The sequence below is a fragment of the Manis javanica genome, chromosome 1 (genome assembly GCF_040802235.1).
Source record: "Manis javanica isolate MJ-LG chromosome 1, MJ_LKY, whole genome shotgun sequence".
NCBI classification, from domain to species: domain Eukaryota; kingdom Metazoa; phylum Chordata; class Mammalia; order Pholidota; family Manidae; genus Manis; species Manis javanica.
In genome coordinates, this window is record NC_133156.1 from 208,933,302 (window position 1) to 208,953,710 (window position 20,409).

Consider the following 20,409-nt stretch of genomic DNA (forward strand, 5'->3'; position numbering starts at 1 on the left):
CCATATGCAGGTAACCAGCACAGGCAGCAGAGAGGAGCAGGGCACAGAAAGGGACGTTCTCCCAGCTGACACATGCGCCAACTGCCTACGACTACCTCTATCGCCATGAAAAGGCAGAAGAATTTGATCCAGTCCAGAATTACCCAACCTCCTAGAGGGAGCCTGGGGAAACAGACTTAAACAATCTTCCTGAAAAAGAATTCAAAATAAAGGTCATAACCATGCTGATGGACCTGCAAAGAAATATGCAAGAGCTAAAGGATCAAGTTAGGAGGGAGAATACAGAAATAAAACAATCTCTGGAAGGACTTAAGAGCAGACTGGATGAGGTGCAAAAGACCGTTAATGGAATAGAGATCAGAGAACAGGAACACAGAGAAGCTGAGGCAGAGACAGATAAAAGGATCTCCAGGAATGAAAGATTATTAAGAGAACTGTGTGACCAATCCAAGTGGAACAATATTCCCACTATAGGGGTACCAGAAGAGGAAGAGAGAGAAAAAAGGATAGAAAGTGTCCTTGAAGAAATAATTGCTGAAAACTTGCCCAAACTGGGGGAGGAAATAGTCTCTCGGACCATGGAAGCCCACATATCTCCCAACACAAGGGTCCCAAGGAGGACAACACCAAGACACATAATAATTAAAACAGCAAAGATCAAGGACAAGGACAGAGTATTAAAGGCAGCTAGAGAGAGGAAAAAGGTCACCTACAAAAGAAAACCCATTAGGCTATCATCAGACTTCTCAACAGAAACCTTACAGGCCAGAAGAGAATGGCATGATATATTTAATGCAATGAAACAGAAGGGCCTTGAACCAAGAAAACTGTATCTAGCACAATTATCATTTAAATATGAAGGAGGGATTAAACAATTCCAAGACAAGCAAAAGTTGAGGGAATTTGCCTCCCACAAACCACCTCTACAGGGTATTTTAAAGGGACTGCTCTAGATGGAAGCACTCCTAAGGCTAAATAGATGTCACCAGAAAAAATGAAATCAGAGCAAAGAAAGCAGACCAAACAAATACTAACTAAAGGCAAAAAATAAAATCAACTACTCACAAAAGCAAAGGAAACACAAAAGAACACAGAATAAAACACCTAACATATAAAGAATGGTGGAGAGGGACTAAGAAAGGAGAGAAAAAATAAAGAATCATCAGACTGTGTTTATAATAGCTTAATAAGCATTCGACAGTTAGATAGTAAAGAAGCTACCCTTGAACCTTTGGTAACCATGAATCTAAAGCCTGCAATGGCAATAAGTACATATCTTTCGAATAATCACCCTAAATGTAAATGGACTAAATGCACCAATCAAAACACATAGAGTAACATAAAGGATAAAAAAGCAAGACCCATCTATATGCTGCTTAAAAGAGACCCACCTCAAACCCAAAGACGTACACAGACTAAAAGTCAGGGGATGGGAAAAGATATTTCATGCAAACAACAAACAGAAAAAAGCAGGTGTTGCAGTACTAGTATCAGACAAAATAGACTTCAAAACAAAGGAAGTCACAAGAGATAAAGAAGGACATTACGTAATGATAAAGGGGTCAGTTCAACAAGAGGATATAACCATTATAAGTATATATGAACCCAATACAGGAGCAGCAACATATGTGAAACAAATACTAACAGAGTTAAAGGAGGAAACAGAATGCAATGCATTTATTTTCGGAGACTTCAACACACCACTCACTCCGAAGGACAGATCCACCAGACAAAAAATAACTAAGGACACAGAGGCCCCAAACAACACACTAGAACAGATGGACCTAAGAGACAGCTACAGAACTCTACATCCAAAAGAAGCATGATACACATTCTTCTCAAGTGCACAAAGAACATTTTCCAGAATAGACCACATACTAGGTCACAATAAGAGCCTCAGTAAATTCTAGATTAAAATTTTACCAACCAACTTCTGAGACCACAAAGGTATAAAACTAGAAATAAATTTTACAAAGAAAACAAAAAGGCTCACAAACACATGGAGGCTTAACAACATGCTCCTAAATAATCAATGGATCAATGACCAATTAAAATAGGGATCAAGCAATATATGGAGACAAACGACAACAACACCACAAAGCCCCAACTTCTCTGGGAAGCAGCGAAGGCAGTTCTAAGAGGAAAGTATATAGCAATCCAGGCATATTTAAAGGAGGAACAATCCCAAATGAATAGTCTAATCCAGGCATATTTAAAGAAGAAGGAACAATCCCAAATGAATAGTCTAAAGTCACAATTATTGAAATTGGAAAAAGATGAACAAATGAGACCCAAAGTCAGCAGAAGGAGTGACATAATAAAGATCAGAGAAGAAATAAATAAAATGGAAAAGAATAAAACAATAGAAAAAAATCAAAGAAACCAAGAGCTGGTTCTTTTAGAAAATAAAATAGATAAGCCCCTAGCCAAACTTATTAACAGAAAAAGAGAATCTACACACATCAACAGAATCAAAAATGAGAAAGGAAAAATAACGACAGACTCCACAGAAATACAAAGAATCATTAGAGAATACTATGAGAATCTATATGCTAACTTCTGGAAAACCTAGAAGAAATGGACAACTTCCTAGAAAAATACAACCTTCCAAGACTGACCAAGGAAGAAACAGAAAATCTAAACAGACCAATTACCAGCAAAGAAATTGAATCGGTGATCAAAAAACTACCCAAGAGCAAAACCCCTGGGCCAGATGGATTTACCATGGAATTTTATCAGACATACAGAGAAGACATAATACCCATTCTCCTTAAAGTTTTCCAAAAAATAGAAGAGGAGGAAATACTTCCAAACTCATTCTATGAATCCATCATCACCCTAATACCAAAACCAGGCAAAGACCCCACCAAAAAAGAAAACTACAGACCAAAATCCCTAATAAACATAGATGCAAAAATACTCAACAAAATATTAGCAAACAGAATTCCAAAATACATAAAAAGGATCATACACCATGACTAAGTGGGATTCATCCCAAGGATTCAAGGATGGTATAACATTCGAAAATCCATCAACATCATCCACCACATCAACAAAAAGACAAAAACCACATGATCATCTCCATAGATGCTGAAAAAGCATTTAACAAAATTCAACATCCGTTCATGATAAAAACTCTCAACAAAATGGGTACAGAGGGCAAGTACTTCAATATGATAAAGGCCATATATGACAAACCCACAGCCAACATCATACTTAACAGCAAGAAGCTGAAAGCTTTTCCTCTAAGATGGGAACAAGACAGGGATGCCCACTCTCCCCACTGTTATTCAACATAGTACTGAAGGTCCTAGCCATGGCAATCAGACAAAACAAAGAAATACAGGCATCCAGATTGGTAAAGAAAAAGTCAGACTGTCACTATTGCCAGATGACACGATATTGTATATAAAAAACCCTAAAGAATCCACTCCAAAACTACTAGAACTAATATCTGAATTCAGCAAAGTTGCAGGATACAAAATTAATACACAGAAATCTGCTGCTTTCCTGTACACTAATGAAGAATTAACCGAAAGAGAAGTCATGAGAACAATTCTATTCACAATTGCATCAAAAAGAATAAAATACCTAGGAATAAACCTAACGAAGGAAGTGAAAGACCTATACCCTGAAAACTACAAGACACTCTTAAGAGAAATTAAAGAGGACACTAACAAATGGAAACTCATCCCATGCTCTTGGCTAGGAACAATTAATATTGTCAAAATGACCATCCTGCCTAAAGCAATCTACAAATTCAATGAATCCCTATCAAAATACCAACAACATTATTCAACAAACTGGAACAAATAGTTCTAAAATTCCTATGGAACCACCAAAGACCCTGAATAGCCAAAGCAATCCTGAGAAGGAAGAATAAAGCAGGGGGGATCTCACTTCCCAACTTCAAGCTATACTACAAAGCCACAGTAATCAAGACGATCTGGTACTGGCACAAGAACAGACCCACAGACCAGTGGAACAAGACAGAGAGTCCAGATATAAACCCAAACATACATGGTCAAATAATATGCGATAAAGGAGCCATGGACATAAAATGGGGAAACGACCGCCTCTTCAACAGCTGGTGTTGGTAAAACTGGACAGCTACATGTAAGAGAATGAAACTGGATCATTGTCTAATCCCATACACAAAAGTAAATATGAAATGGATCAAAGACCTGAATGTAAGTCATGAAACCATAAAACTCTTAGAAAAAAACATAGGCAAAAATCTCTTGGACATAAACATGAGTGACCTCTTCATGAACATATCTCACCGGGCAAGGGAAACAAATCGAAAATGAACAAGTGGGACTATATCAAGCTGAAAAGCTTCTGTACAGCAAAGGATACCATCAGTAGAACAAAAACACATCCTACAGTATGGGTGAATATATTCATTAATGACATATCTGATAAAGCGTTGACATCCAAAATATATAAAGAGCTCACACACCTCAACAAACAAAAGCAAAAAAATCCAATTAAAAAATGGGCAGAGGATATGAACAGACAGTTCTCCAAAGAAGAAATTCAGATGGCCAACAGACACATGAAAAGATGCTCCCATCGCTTGTCATCAGACAAATGCAAATTAAAACCACAATGAGATATCACCTCACACCAGTAAGGATCACCACCATCCAAAAGACAAACAACAACAAATGTTGGCGAGGATGTGGAGAAAGGGGAACCCTCCTATACTGCTGGTGGGAATGTAAATTAGTTCAACCATTGTGGAAAGCAGTATGGAGGTTCCTCAAAAAGCTCAAGCTAGAAATACCATTTGACCCAGGAATTCCACTCCTAGGAATTTACCCTAAGAATGCAGGAGCCTAGTTTGAAAAAGACATATGCACCCCTATGTTTATCACAGCACTATTTACAATAGCCAAGAAATGAAAGCAACCTAAGTGTCCATCAGTAGATGAATGGATAAAGAAGATGTGGTACATATATACAATGGAATATTATTCAGCTATAAGAAGAAAACAAATCCTACCATTTGCAACAACATGGATGGAGCTAGAGGGTATTATTCTCAGTGAAATAAGCCAGGTGGAGAAAGACAAGTACCAAATGATTTCACTCACATTTGGAGTATAAGAACAAAGAAAAAACTGAAAGAACAGAACAGCAGCAGACTCACAGAACCAAAGAAAGGACTAACAGTTACCAAAGGGAAAGGGACTGGGGAGGATGGGTGGGAAGAGAGGGATATGTGGGGGGAAAAAAGAAAGGGGGCATTATGATTAGCATGTATAATGTCGGGGGGGTACAGAGAGGGCTGTGCAACACAGAGAAGACAAATGGTGATTCTACAGCATCTTACTATGCTGATGGACAGTGACTGTAATGAGGTTTGTGGGCGGGACTTGGTGATGGGGGAGTCTAGGAAACATAATGTTCCTCATGTAATTGTAGATTAATGATACCAAAAGAAAAAATATACCTTAAAATATAAAATGTTAGCAACAATGATTGAAATATATCATTTTTGTCAGTCTACAGTGTTTTAAAGTTAAATTTATTTCCTCTAAATTATTTTTCAAATATAGTAAAATTAAATCTTTACTATACAGTTACAGAAATTGAGTCAGTGTGGTGTTTACTTAATGATAAACATAGGAATCTATGGAACAGAATACAGGGTCCAGAAATAGACTGAGAAATGTGTGGTCTAGTGATTTTCAGCAAAGGTGCCAAGGCAATTCAATGGAGAAAGGCTAATCTTTTCAACAAATGGTGCTGGAACAAAGGGGTATCAATGCACAAATAATGAGCTTTGATTTTTACCTCATACCATATACAAAAAACTAACTCTAAAAATAACAGCTGAAACTGTACACTTCTAGAACAGAATAGTGGGAGAGAATCTGTAACATGCCCGTAGTTTATGGCACAGAACTCCTAAAATTCCTGGAATTTTCTGAGTAATGGAGGTGAGAGGAACCCCTTTCAACCACACTTGATTTTCTGTTTATGAGGTGACTTTTCAAGGACGAGGGCTGGTTACCAGAGGAACCAACCATGTGATTAAAAGGTTGGAACTTTCAGCTCCTTCCCTTACCTCTGGGGAAGGGAGCGGGACTGGAGACTAAGTTCAGTGAACCCTGGTCAGTGATATAGTCAATCATACCTATGTAATGGAACCTTCAAAAGAACCCTAAATGATGGGTCTCAAAGAGCTTCCAGGTTGATGAACACATCAAGGCGCTAGGAGGGTGCCATGCCCCTTCCCATGCATCTTGTCCAAGGCATCTCTTCAATCTGAGTATTTCTGGGTTGTATCCTTTTTAATGAACCAGTAATGGTTAAGTAAAGTCTTTTCCTAAGTTCTGTGAGTTGTTCTAACAAATTATCAAATTCAAGGAGATCATGGGGATGCTGGATACTCTCCCTTATCTAATACATTTTAAAGCACTGGTCACCTGCCTGATACATGTACTCCTTCCCAAATGTTCACTCAGAAGTACTTGAGGCCCAGACTTGCGACTGGTATCTGAAGTGGGGAGTACTCTTGTAGGACTGAACCTGTAACCCGTAGGAGCTGCACTAACTCTGGGTAGCAGGGTTAGAATGGCCTGATGTGGAAAATTCACACATTTGGTCTTAAGTGTTGTGAAAAGAAGAAATAAAGTTTTCTTTCAGAGTCTTTTTGACCTTGGTTTAGGCAACCATTTCTTAAATAGGACACAAAAAGCATGTACTGTAAAAGAAAAAAAATGAAACTGAACTTCATCAAAATAAAAATATAATCAATAAAAAAACTTTCACTCTCCAAAAGACACTGCTAAGTAAATGAAAAGCCACAGACTTGAAGAAAATATTTACAAAAGCAAACCAGTTTTTAAATAATGAGCACCAAATAGGCAAATCCATGTAGTTGGGAAGTAGATTAGAGGTTGTAGGGGCTGTTGTGGGGAGACTTTTTAGAGCAGTTCATAATAATCAAAAACAGGTAACAACTGAAATGTCCATCATCTGGTGAATAAATTATTGTGGTATATTCATACAATGAACTGTTACACAGCAATAAAAGGTACAAACTACTGAAACACAACATGGATGCGTATCAAAAGCACTGCTAAATGAAAAGCCAAAAGACCACAGATTGTTAAGGTTCTAGTTATATAAGTTCTACAGAAGACAAAATACAGTGATAGAAAACAAATTGGTAGTTTCCAGTAACTGGAGGGTAGAGAGAAGGGGCTGACTGCAAAGAGGTACTAAAGAACTTTGCAGGGTAACGGAAATGTCCTATATCTTGACTGTGGCAGTAGACACACAACTATATAAACTTTCCAAGACCCATTGTACACTTAAAATCGGCATATCATATCATAAAGCATAACTCAATAAAGCTGATTTTAAATCTGAAATCTCAAAATCATTCTATAGTTCTATTCTTTTTTCACTAAATTCAAGATATGATAATGAGATGTTATATGATGTTTTAAAACAAATGACTGTGAGAATTTGCTATGAAGAATGCATCTGATAACAAAAATACCAGACAAATTCCCAAAGGAATAGCATACACTCAGTTTTAAAGAAGTCCAATGAAGTTTAACAAAATAGGAGATTGGCTTTCCAGGGTTACACAAAATGTGAGTGATGAGACATAGGAACAAATTAATTAATTAGGGGAAGAAAATGATCCTCCAAACCTTGCTCTATAGACACTTTCTCATATAAGTCTTAGGAATGTGCATTTATGTTATCTGTTGGTTTTCAAATTCCTTATTTTCCCTAGGGTATATGAAAGCCTGTCAATATGTCATAAATATGTAACATATAATAAACAATGGTATAAGAAGAAACAAAGTACCAAGAAATGAAGCAAGGAAAGGGTTACTGAGAGGATCCACATAAAGATTCCCCAAAAGAGAGAAGCTATAAAGGGGTGAGGTTGGAAAGTTAAGTTGGGGACAGGTGGTATGGAAGCTTGGATGCCAAACTAAGAGTTTATCTCACAGAAATTGGAAATGATAAAAAGTTTTTAAGCTGGGGAGTGACAATAAAAATGTATTGAAAGAAAAATCTGATGGCCATATGCAGGTTAAATAACAGTAGGAAAAGACAATATCTAGACATTAAAATAATTGTCTAAAGTAGGTCAGGACATTTAAAACTATATCAATGATTTCCAAACTACTGAAACAACTTTGTTGTCACTGTGACATAGTCACACCCCATACTCAAACTTTTGTTTGGAGTCTATTTAAAAAACCATTTAATATCATCTTACAAGTACTACCACTCAAGTACTGCTCAGAGCACAGAAACTAGCCCAAACTGCTTTAAGTACCAAAGTAGGTGTTAAAGTCCGGAAAGAAACAGGGCCAGAAGGTGAAAGAGGTGACCTCATCCTGGTCACACAACCCACTGTTTGCCTTTATCATCATCACCACCCACAAACAGCTGTTTGGAGATCTCCATAGCATCCTGGGAATTCTTAGTAACTGACTAGGGGTCCTGAATCCAGGTTAATAAATAGGGTCTACAGTAATTAGTCTGGGGGGAAAAAAAAGAAAGATTGTATAGAAATACAAATTCTTTCACAAGAATATTGAAACTGAAAGGAATACATGTCCAAATATATAAAAGTACTATAGTAAATAATTAACAGCTTGAATATGAACAATGAGACAAAAAGACAAATTAAGAATCTGAGAATGGACATCTCAAGAAAGTATATGTATATTCCAAAACCTTACCATAAGAACAGATACAGTGACTAAGATGTATGGTAACACAGTGGCCTTAGCACAGTTGTCATGTTTAACCTATCTGTTTTTGCATTCTCTAAGTTCATCTGACACAATCAAACCCCATACAGGTTATATGACCATCTAGTCTATAAAACAAGGATAGTATGTTTACAACTGACAATGCAGACAGCAATGTTCGAACAGAAGTCAGTGATGTCCTAGGAGTGAATAATTATGAAAATTGTTTATTGTCTCTCTTCCCTCATTGTATTATTAGGTTACCATTCATACAGTTAATTTCAATCACCAAAAAGCTGTGTAGATACTACTATAAGCATCATCCTTATATGAAGGGTTGTAATAACAGGTTCAGTTTTACTCAGTTTACTTAACAGTTATGCTTGAGGGTATTTTTCTTTTAGCTTGAAATTAAGATGTTTTTAGTCCTTTAGAAAGTTGTTACAGTTAATTTGTGTAAGGTGCCTGACACAGTTCTAAAAATCATGGCTGCTTAAGTGTTAGAGCCTTTGCCTTGCTCCCCTTTCAAAGTCAGTCATGTGAACCAAATTTCTTGAAATGTAGTCCATAAATTACAATATCCTAAAGCAAGTGTTTCCTACAGCAAGTGTATCACAGATCATAGACTAAACAATCACAGGACTTGAACTCCAAAACAGACAGAGAAAAAGCAAGTATCTTAGCAAACAATTATGAAGATAACAGAAAGACGACAGAAGTTGCTGAATTCACTGCCTTAAAACACGATGGCACCAGGCTGGCAGAGCTGATAATGGTCCTTCCATAGTCTGGAAACTGCAACCAAAGTGAGCACTTTTGGGAGTTTGTTATTTTCTAAGGGGTATTGGAGTAGGGGGGAAAAAAGCAAATGTCATTCCTTTAAGCTGTTGTCAAGAGCTAGAAGGGCCATTGTGACCTGACCTCTGTTTTTTTTTGCTTAACCCCTAAACCAAGACATACATTTAAGTTAGCAAACATATTTTATGGTTCTTTAGTAATTTTACAACTGCGTGATATTTTATTTCGCACTTAAAAATTGTGTTAAACACATTCACTACTATCAATGTCAATTAGTTGGAAGATATTTGCTGTCAGTGGAAAGTCATTCAGGATTCTATGTGTTACTATTCTGTTTCTAAATTTAAACAATCAGAAATTATATTAGAGCAAGGTACTCTCAGGCGGTACCTGGATAGTGGAGGCTGGATAGTGGAGGCTTAAGTTAAGCTGGCCCTCCACATTTCCAAAGCTTCCTATCACACTTCACCATCACCATTCTTATTACTCTGTATTTTAAAGCCTATATTATAAGCTCCATAAGGACTTTGATTATAGCTGAGAGAATGCTGAGCACATACCAAGCATTCAATAAATACTTCCTGAATAAACAGTCCTGAATACCCCACAAAATTATAAGCTTCATGAGAGCAGGGATTCTGAGCATCTGATTCACCAATTTTCCACAGCACTTAACCACAGAGTATGATCCAAAGAAGCTAATAAAAACCTATTGACTTAATGAATGTGTTTAAAACCAGGAAACACACACAAAAAGTTGCTTATATGAGACTCAAACCCATAACCTTAGCTCCATCCTAGTAGGTATTAGTGAACCAAGATAAACAGTTTCACAGCATGCAAGTTTCAGTGTGCATATAATCATTAAATCTCATTTATAAACATTCACAAATAAAAATTACAATAAGTCAAATATTACTTTCCCAATCATCGTTCTTTATTCTAAACTTTGTTCCCCAATACCTTATCTCAAACAACCCACAATACTCGATCCTAGAAATCAAGAAACCATTATTTGTGACAAAAATATTTCCATACCAATTATAACTGGAGAGAACTAAAGAAAAGGTGAATGCCAAAAGGTACTCAAAGGAGTAAAAGAAAACCAAAGGCTATGTCTCAATTAAACTGAACACAGGATATCCTTCAAAGGTTTAAAAAACTTCCCACTGACTCATCAACAGAAGTCAGTTGTGACACTTTTCTGGAACAAACGGCTCAAAGAAAAATGCAAACAAATTTTGTCATTTATTTTGACATGTCACTTAAAGATTATCATTCTGTCACTTAAAGATCAGCATGAGATTAGTCATTTCAAGACCAACAAGTAAAAGTAAAAAATGATTTAAGGAAAAATACCAGATACCAACATTATATAGTTCTGTTTGAAAACTGGAAGTCATCTCAACCATAGGAAGTCATCAATTTTGGAAAAGTCAGAAAAAGTACATTCTCTGGAAAAAAAAATTTTTAAAGAAAAACAAATGCATTCTTATTACACAATACAACAAATATAAGATAGCATAATTTTGCTCTATAACACATTAACACTTCACCAATTCATAGATTTGCCTTAACAAGATAAAAAGCAAAAGGAACAAAAAGATAATCTCAACAAAGAAAGTACAGGACCATGAATGGTCTATAATCTAAAACATAGACATATCATCAAGTCTGTGAACTAAAAGCTCATGCATTTTATAAAGGACCTCATTCAGAAGTCTATTATATTATTCTGAGCAGCACCTGGTATCATTACTCACATATCAACTACATAAGTAATATGTGTTAGGTATGATCCTGTCCCTGTAGATGCTACATCACACAATTATAGGCACAGGCCTTGATCTCTGGAGGATCCTTTTTTTGAGGTTCAAAACAATCCTTATGTAAGTCAAACCAGCTTTGTCAATGGTTTCTCAGTACACAGCAGATATAAAAATGGCAATCCAAGAAAAGGTTATAGGCTAGAAACAATAGCCAATCCTGTAATGCTGAGCACCTTTAAAGCCTAGATTACCATTTCATGCCCAAAGTATCATAACTTCTTAGAGAAATAGCTGATTGCAGAATTGGAGCAGGAACTGTGAAAGAAAAGTTTGAACATTTTGTCACATCAGAAAGCAATGAAGCTAGCAAAGACCACCAGGTTCAGGACTGAGGAGCCAATTCAAAGATGCTCCCACAGGCCAGATAGGGAAATCTGAGCATCAAAAAGAAAAGAGTAACAGATGCAGACTGAAATATATCAAATATATAAAAATCTGTAAGTTTTAATTTAAAGGATATACAGAAAACCAAGAAACTTGTTTAAAAAAAACACAAAGGGATGCAATCAGCACATGTGTTAAACACAACAGAACAAAAAGTTTAGTTTCTTTCACAACTTGCAAAAGGAAAAGGGAAGGGAAATATACAAATTAAAAGAATTTAAGAGACATAGCAACCAAATGCAATGTATGAATTTTGTTCAAATCCTGATTTAAACAAGCTACTGTAAAATGACAATTACGATAATCAGGGATATCTGACTGGATTTTTGATATTAAGAAATTACTGTCAGTATCAAGAAACCTTAATAAAAAATTACTGTCAAATTTTAGTTCTGATAATGAAATAAGTCCTTATCCTTCAAGAAATATAAACTCAAGTATTACAGGTGACATTTTTTAAATCATAGAGGGGAAAAGTAAAGCAGACTGACACTAGGTCACAAGCAAGAGCAAGGAAGACAGTTAACTGTCTAGAGGCATTCAGTGCATTGAGCAAACAGCCCTACACAAATAGCTCTTTAAGACACCACTTTATTACAGCATAGAACCATGTCTAATGCTTGTAATAATCACCACCAGTCATCAAAAATAAACTAAATTGTGTTCAATATGCACAGCTTAAGGAGACCAGATGTCCAAATAATGGAATATGATGCATTAAAGTTTATATTTATACTTGCTAAGAAGCAAAGATGATCACAATATTTTAAGTGGAAAAAAACATATTTGCTGCTTATATTTTATTCTACCCACCTCCCAACACATACCAAATGAGAGTACCTTGCTCTAAGATAATTTGATTATTTAAATATAGAAACAGAATAGTAACAAATACAATCCTGAACAACTTCCCACTGACAGCAAATATCTTCCAACTAACTGACACTGATTGTCTAGCCCATGTGTTTAATAAAATTTTTAAGTGCAAAATAAAATATCATGCAATTGCAAAATTACTAAAGAACCATAAAAAATGTTTGCTAACTTAAAGTGATTTAATTCAAACTCTCACCTGAACCCTTTAAATTATATATGCATGTTGTTATGGGATGAACTGTGTGCCTGAATCATCTCATCTAGTCAAAAAGCAAGGGAGTCCTCAAAGACTGATGAGAATGCAGAAGCCAGCATGAACAGACCCTGCTTAGGCTAAATGTTACCAATTTGAGCATCAAAACAAACAGTAATGTATTATAACACATTGAAAAAAATAGGATACCTGAGTGCATACAAATATAAGAAAGCCAACAAATAAAATTGAAAGTCCGATGAGGAACACAGTATTTACAGCTTCAAAGTAACTCCTAACAAATATTAATTAATTATAAAGTTAGGGAAAAAAAGTAATTGAACAGTGGAAAAGCCTGGCAGACACCATCTTAAACAAATGATCAAAATGGACATCACCAGTAATGGTACAAATCAAAATTTTGTACCACCTGATAGGATGCAATGAGACATAACACAGCTTCACCTCTGTGGCATTTGTGCCCAAAATAGGTAACTTGAATCTAATCAATAGGAAACATCATATTTAGGGACATTCTACAAAATAACAGGTCTGTAATCTTGCAAACAGCATCAAGGTCATGGAACCCAAGGAAAAGACTAAAAGAACTGTTTCAGAGTAAAGAAAACTAAAGAGACATGGCAACTAAATGCAACATTCGATTCTGAACAGGATCCTTTTGCTATGAAAGACATTATTAATATATGAATGGGTCTGAGGATTAGATAGTAGCAATGTATCAATATTAATTCTCAGATTTTCTTGGTTGTAGTATGGTTATGTAAGACAATGTCCTTCTTTATAGGACATACACCGTAAAATGTAAGCAGGTGATATGGCATCAGTCCAACAACTTAATTTTCAAATCGTTTTGAGCACAAAGACGACAGACATCCCTACGACCTCCTGGGCTAGGCAAAGGTTGTAAGCATGTGCCTATAGAGGCCAGGCAATAAAGCAAAATCTGAAACAAGTGCGATACAAGGTTGGGACTGAGTCTATTTACTTTACAGACCACTTCGTGAGTATACAGATCATCTGGAATTCAAGCCAACAGTGGCAAGATCATCCCATGTTTCAAGAAAAAACAAAGATTCAGATTTTTATATGAAATTTCCCAATTTTTAAAATACTCCAAAGGGCCAAACAAAAAATGTCTGTGGCCTAAATTTGGACTACAGTTGCTTCTGCCCCAGAAGCATGTTTCTCAAACTGAGGCCCAGGGTTAAAAGGAAACCACATGATATATATGGAACATATTTTTGGTACCACAGTTTCATCCCAAGAGTTTACCTGGAATTTTCTGGGGAAGGCAGTATTTCTGCATTTTTTAAAGGCTATATTATAGAATTTAATGTAAAGCTCATACAATTTTTTTAAAAAACTTTCCATTTAAAAATAAATCCAAGCTTACAGAACAGTTGTAAGAACAAAAGTACAAAGAACACTCAGTTTTTACGAAGTTCACCTATTGTTAACATTTTACCCATTTGCTTTATTTACATATGAGCAACTTCCCATGCTCCCTCTCTCTATACACATACTTATATAAACAAATATATGGGTATGTCTATACATATGTACATAGGACACATGTACATAATTTATTCCTCAACCATTTGAGAGTAAGTTACGTTAACCATGGCCTTTTATACCTTCAGTGTATATTCCCTAAGAATAAAAATATTCTCTTACATAAACTTGGCAGTTACCAACTTCAGTAAATTTAATACTGATGCAATATTTTTGTCTTACCTACCATCCATATTCCAATTTTTTGCCAACTAATCCAATAATGTCCTTTGTAGCACCTTCCCCTTTAATACAAGATCCAATCTAGGATCATTTTCTTCTCTCCCCAGGTTAGTGTACAGATTAAATGAGATAAAACCTTTTGTAAACTATCAAACAATATGCAAAGTTAAGGCATTATAATAGCCTGAGACATCTAAAACTATAGGATGAGAGATCATACACAGATATAGAATATACAACAGATTTGGGAATCTTCTGCAGAGGTAATAGTAATAATTGAAGAAGAAGATTATTTCCTTCGACTGTTTAAGTCTTAGACTCCATCTACTTTAAAACCAAAACGTTCTTCAAATTTCTTATGAATATTATAGTTTTACATATTACAAAAATGGACTCATATTCATATAGTAGTTTTCCTACATGTTATTCAACCTTAAATGTAAGTCAGAAAAAGACCTAGTTGCAGCATTCCCTAATATTTGGACTGCTGAATAAACTATTTCATTGTTTTGGAAAGGTTCTATACAGATAAATTTAGCAATCTCCAAATGTTCTCAGAAGTTAAGGGAACAAATAAGGGTGTTTAGAAAAGAAACAATATTTATGTTGGGCCTTGATACACACCACAGCATTCTAAACGGTGCTCCCCCTCTACTCCCGTTTCTGATAACATGCTTATGTTTAAACATCTCTAGATAGTTATTTAAAACCAGATAGTAAGCTCCTCTGCTTATGCTCAAACACCTTTAGATATCTATTAAGTAGATCTCTTTTAAAACCCAGACAGTAAGCACCTAAAGGGCAAGAAGCATGTCTTATATTTTTTGTTCCCGTAAGACCAACTAAGCACAGTACTGGTCACAAAATAGGTATTTAATCCACATACATATTAGGAAATATTCTAGCTCATGTTATAGATGCTGTAGCAACCATTTGAGAGTTACTATCCGTGTCACATTATGTAACTTCAGCCCTTCAAGAGACAACCAGTAAGAAACTGAAAGTTTAGAAAAAAATTCCCCAAATAATGTTTGAGAAACATTTTTATGTGAATATATAATGTCTTAGACTAGATTTAAAAATCATATACTCCATTGTTCCTTTAAGAAAGGATGAGCATAAGATGAGAAATCACAGTTCTAGGATTATGATGTTAAAAATACTTCTTGTAATATTTCATAAATTGAAGCATAGTGCTATTATTTGTTCATAACTATACTGAGAATGTTGTTTTTTTATAGATTATTAAGCCTATAATTTCATTCATTACAATTTTTCATTAAAGAGAAATGTTGAGGGTTTTTTTTTTAACCTTTGATGCAGAAAAAGTTAAAACTGACATTGCTAACTATATACTTTCTTTATTTTCTTTAAAGTGTAAACACTGACTAACCTCTAGGTCAATTCCAAGATACGGTCTTAAAATTAAAACCTTTATTATGAAAAAGAGATGCTAAAAGGACTAAGCATAAAATGCACCTAATCCCTGCTTTATGAAAATCAACAAGAAAAACTGTGTCAATAAATTCCCACTTTTGCTCATAGACCTGAGATACAATAGAAACTGCATACAGGTTTTGGACGTGTGCATGTGTATATGTATACAGTGATTTGGAAGCAGGACATCAAGATAAGATGGTTCAGGGGATATTCCCTGAGTTTTAAAAAAAATGGTCCCTAAAATGCAGCCTTTTGAATGACCATAATTTGTGAACTAAAAGGTACTACGCCTAAGGGAAATTCCATAGTACAAGCACCTGACAGCCGGGTTACCTGAAATTCATCAGTTGCAGAGATTAAAAGCAAGCATCCTTTAGTTTTTTTTAAATGTAAAGCCAAGGTAGTATAACAGGTATATAACTTCAATGTGGCACAACAACATGGCCAATCTCCTAACATTCCTCTTAAAAATTTCAAAACCACTACACAAAGTTTTAACTGGCATTAGACATCTTATAAAACGAATATAATAGTGCTTTCCTTATCTAAACACTCAACAATCAAGAGTGTAGTTTGAATTTTAAAAGTTTTCCACTTTACAAAATGATTCACCATTCGATTCACTTAAACAATCAGCTTCTCTACAATCATTGTTTATAAAGCGCTCAACTTTTCTGCTTATAAAAATGTAGTTTTCTCATTTTTTTTCAAGAACCCATCTAGTATATAAAAGGAGATGCACACATATGCTTCCTTGAGAAAAAATACTTTCAATACTTGTGACCCCAGAAGAACTTCACATGTTTTGAATTCTTGTCTGGTTAAAAAGAAGTTTTTAAACATCTACTAGAATACAAGTACTTGCCTTTACATTCATGGCTCTCTCGATGATAAAATAAAGATCAATGTAATTCTACGCTCTAGACTAATGAACTGCAGGGAACAGAAAGAAGCAATTTGGCAAGAGCTAAGCAAAGCTCTGTTTAAAGACTACTAGTAAAATATACCAGCACTACCCCTCCCCCATCCCCAATCCTTTAAGGTTTCAATTAAGATGGGGCCTAGTTTCACTCTTACAAGGGGGACAGAAAGAGAAAGCACAGAGCTCCTGCTGAGAAGTATCTTCATCAGGAGCAGCTCCAGAAATAGTGCCAGGAACCATTTCTTTCCCTCCCTGCTGACACAGATTTCTCTCTTTAGAGACAGGCATCTCTCTCTCGCTCCTAATCAACACATATCTAAAGAAAGGAAAAGTCTCATAAACATACCACCCTGGGATGGCACCAAATGAAAAAAAGAAAGAAAGAACACCAACAATAGGGTCAGCTATATCTCTTATTCTGAAAAGTGGGAGCCCCAACTGCAATTCATCTTTATCTTCCAGTCTCTCATATCAGTTGACTCATGAATTGGGTATGAAAGGATAAGGTTATTTAACAGGGTATATTCACTGTTTCAAAATAAACTTAGGTGTCCCCACTTGTTTAGAAAGACACCCTCAAAACACTTAGAAGACGAAGCTTCAGAGAGCTTTCCAGAACTCCTCAGAACCAAGAGGAAAGAAGTAAAAGCTAATTCTACTTAGAGTAGTAATCCCACTATTCCACAAGCTGAGGAGTTAATGGTGCAGAGAAATCTCAGCCCCATAATAGCCTCCAACACACTCAATTTTTGCCCTGGTATGATACTTCTTTGTGAACACGTAGGGCAAGTCTTTCAAACCAGTATGACTGGCGAATAAATCTACGCATGAGGCTAAAAAACTACAGCAGTGAAAAGTTGGTGCCTCTTTAAAAGAAAGCCCAAGATGAAACAACCTCACTATGGAGAGAATTATAAGACATCAAAGTTTAGCTAATGGACAACAGGTGCCTTTGGAGAGGAAAGAGTAACACTCAGTTGATCCTATTTTAGGATTTCCACTCTCAAAGCACTCTAATGTGTTTCTTTTCTTCCCAAAGAAAGTCAAGGCCAAAATTATGGTTTTTCTATTTAATACCTATAATGGATCCATTGCTTTTTGACTATTTTACTTTAAAAACTCCATCTATTCCCAATATGTCTGAATAAAGTATGGTCAATGTGCTGATCCTTGATCATTAACCAACTAGGGATTTATTATCAAAAAATGCAGAAGAAAGGCATCTGGATATAAGCCACTTTCATATAAAATACTCAAAATACAAATCCAGCAGAAGGTATCACATAACTGCAGAATCAGCCAAAGCAGAAACTGTTTCTCTCACCATCCTAACAGTTGAGCTCAATCTTTAAAGTAACCAGATTCCAATGGCCTCAAAGAACAGTAATTCCAGACACACATTATGGGGCACTGAGTTCCAGCCTAGAGTTCTGATTCCTTAGACAGTTACAAAATTTACTACCTTTATTTGGGTGGAAGAGAACACTGAAAGAATACTCCAGCCTACTTAATAACCTCTTCCCTTTCTCCATTCCACAAAGAAACATATTCTAAAAATGGAGAATCCTTTCCCTGACAGAGGCCCCCTTTCCTATGGATTCATTGGACAGGATTACTTCTCCCCAGCATGCTTGCAGAGCCGGAAAATACTTCTGCTTTCACTCTTCTCTTAAAGAAGGTCCCCCAACACAAATGCACCTCTTCCTTTCTTGTATTAAGCGAATGATGCTTCGGTGCTTCTGGGACTCTCCACCACTGCAAAACGTTCATGGAAGTGGAAGGAATGAAGGGAAGCTGTCAGTTACTCTGAGAGATACTTACAAGAACTCTCCAGATTTAAACTGAAGACGGGGGTGGCAGGGTGGGAAGGTGTCCCTTCCGTAAGAGGGAACAGGGGTCTCTACCCTAAAAGGGGGCCTTTTCATGGTTAGGGGTATCCCCACCCTGAAAGAGAACTCAGTATGCGGAAAGGGGGAGGCATGCTGTACCCTGAAGACGGGTCACGGTTTGAGAAAGGGGTATCCCAACCCTAAAAGTGGGTTTGTGGAAGGCAGCCGTGACTGTGTGGGAAGAGGCGTGCCAGCTTCTGGGGGCCCCTCTGAGAGAAGGGGTTCCCACTTCGGGGAAGGAGGGCCCTGCACTGAAGAGACGCTGGGAGGTAAGAAGGGTCTTGCTGCAGAGGACTGAGCATGGGGGGAGGGGTTCTGAGTCCATCGGAGACCGTGGAGGGGCGCCAGCCTCGAGGGGAACATGTGCAGTAGAACTACTGCCATCCCGAGGGGCAGGGTGGAGAGCAAACCTGGGCTGTCCGTGGAGGGAACAGGGTTTCCACCCTGCGCAGGAGCGGGAACACTCTTCAGCCCAACTCACCAAGGCTGCCGGCGAAACCGTCCATCTTGCGGGGTAAGCGCCGGGCTCCGGGCTCAGCGGGGCGGGCACTTCATTCAGCGCACGGACAGAGCGGCCGACGCTGAGCCTGACCCGCTCGCTCTCTAGGTCGCCCGGCTCAGCTCCCAGCTCCCGCCTCCGTGGGCCGGCCGACCGTCTGCCCCGGAGCAGTCAGCAGCTGCCGCCCGGGCCACTTCCCTGTCAGGTTGATAGCCGCGCCGCTCCGCCGCCTGCCCGGCCTCCCTCCCAGCCAGCAGCCGCGAACGCCGTGCCCCGCCCCCGCGCCCGCGCACAGCGGTAGCTCCACCCCCGCGCACGCCGTCACGCTTCCGACTCCGCCTCCCACGTGATGATGGAGGCGGGGGTCTCGCCGACCCTTCCCTCTCACCTTGTCTCGACATCGGATTCTGGCAGCTTCCCAGTGGATTGGTCGGGCTACGCTTGCGCGGTAGGCCTGCCAAGGGCCTGGTGCGTTAAGTCTTGAAGCTGTCCCCGAGTGGATGTGAATAAGGGTAGCCTCCGGCCTGGGATCCTCAGGAGTCTTGAGGGATTCTCTCTCCTCGCAGTCCCCGGGGAGCTCATGGAATCCTATTGAAGCCCAAGCCTGGAGCCCCGTAGCAGAAAATTGGCAATCCCAGTGCCTACAAACACACTAAAGAGGCAACCAAGTATGGGAAGGGCCGCCTTCTGCCCCAGTTGGGTGATAGACAAATGAGGGTGAATCTTCTTGACTAACTCAAGGCCATCAGAGCTACAGCTGCAGGGCCCAAGATAGAATGGAAGCAAGGAATGCTAATGCTGGACAAGACCCAAGAGTTCATCTTGCTCCTTCAGAGAGGAAACCGAGCCTTAGGAAGGACATGATCTGCCCAAGGTCATGGAGCCTGTTGGAAGCAGAGCTAGAACCTAGGCTCCCTTACTCTTCCTGGTGTTCTTTCCACCAGGGATGCAAAAACAACTTTTATAGGGCAGATCATAAGGATGCCGGCTAGTGAACTACAACAAAAGGTTGATGTGAAGTAAGCCTAAATTTTAGCTCAACTCCATGTGACTCATTAGGTGAGTGTCAAGTCACTAAACTTAATT

General features: G+C 37.8%; 1 protein-coding gene across 2 annotated transcripts in view; it reads right to left on the bottom strand.

Annotated features, from left to right (window-relative positions):
* The window catches only part of EML4 (EMAP like 4), a 192,028-nt gene extending 172,429 nt beyond the window's left edge, over positions 1-19,599 (bottom strand). Inside the window, exons 1-2 of one of the 2 annotated variants that reach the window (XM_036990812.2) lie at positions 19,306-19,599; positions 18,634-18,690 (exon numbers count right to left, since the gene is read on the bottom strand). Coding sequence is in view for 1 of the 2 variants with exons in the window: in XM_036990811.2 (XP_036846706.1) it covers positions 19,306-19,330 (25 nt within the window). In the remaining variant the exon portion in view is untranslated. The remainder of the gene's footprint in view (positions 1-18,633; positions 18,691-19,305) is intronic. The other variant, XM_036990811.2, reaches the window with a different exon arrangement.
* Between the last annotated feature and the right edge of the window lie 810 nt (positions 19,600-20,409).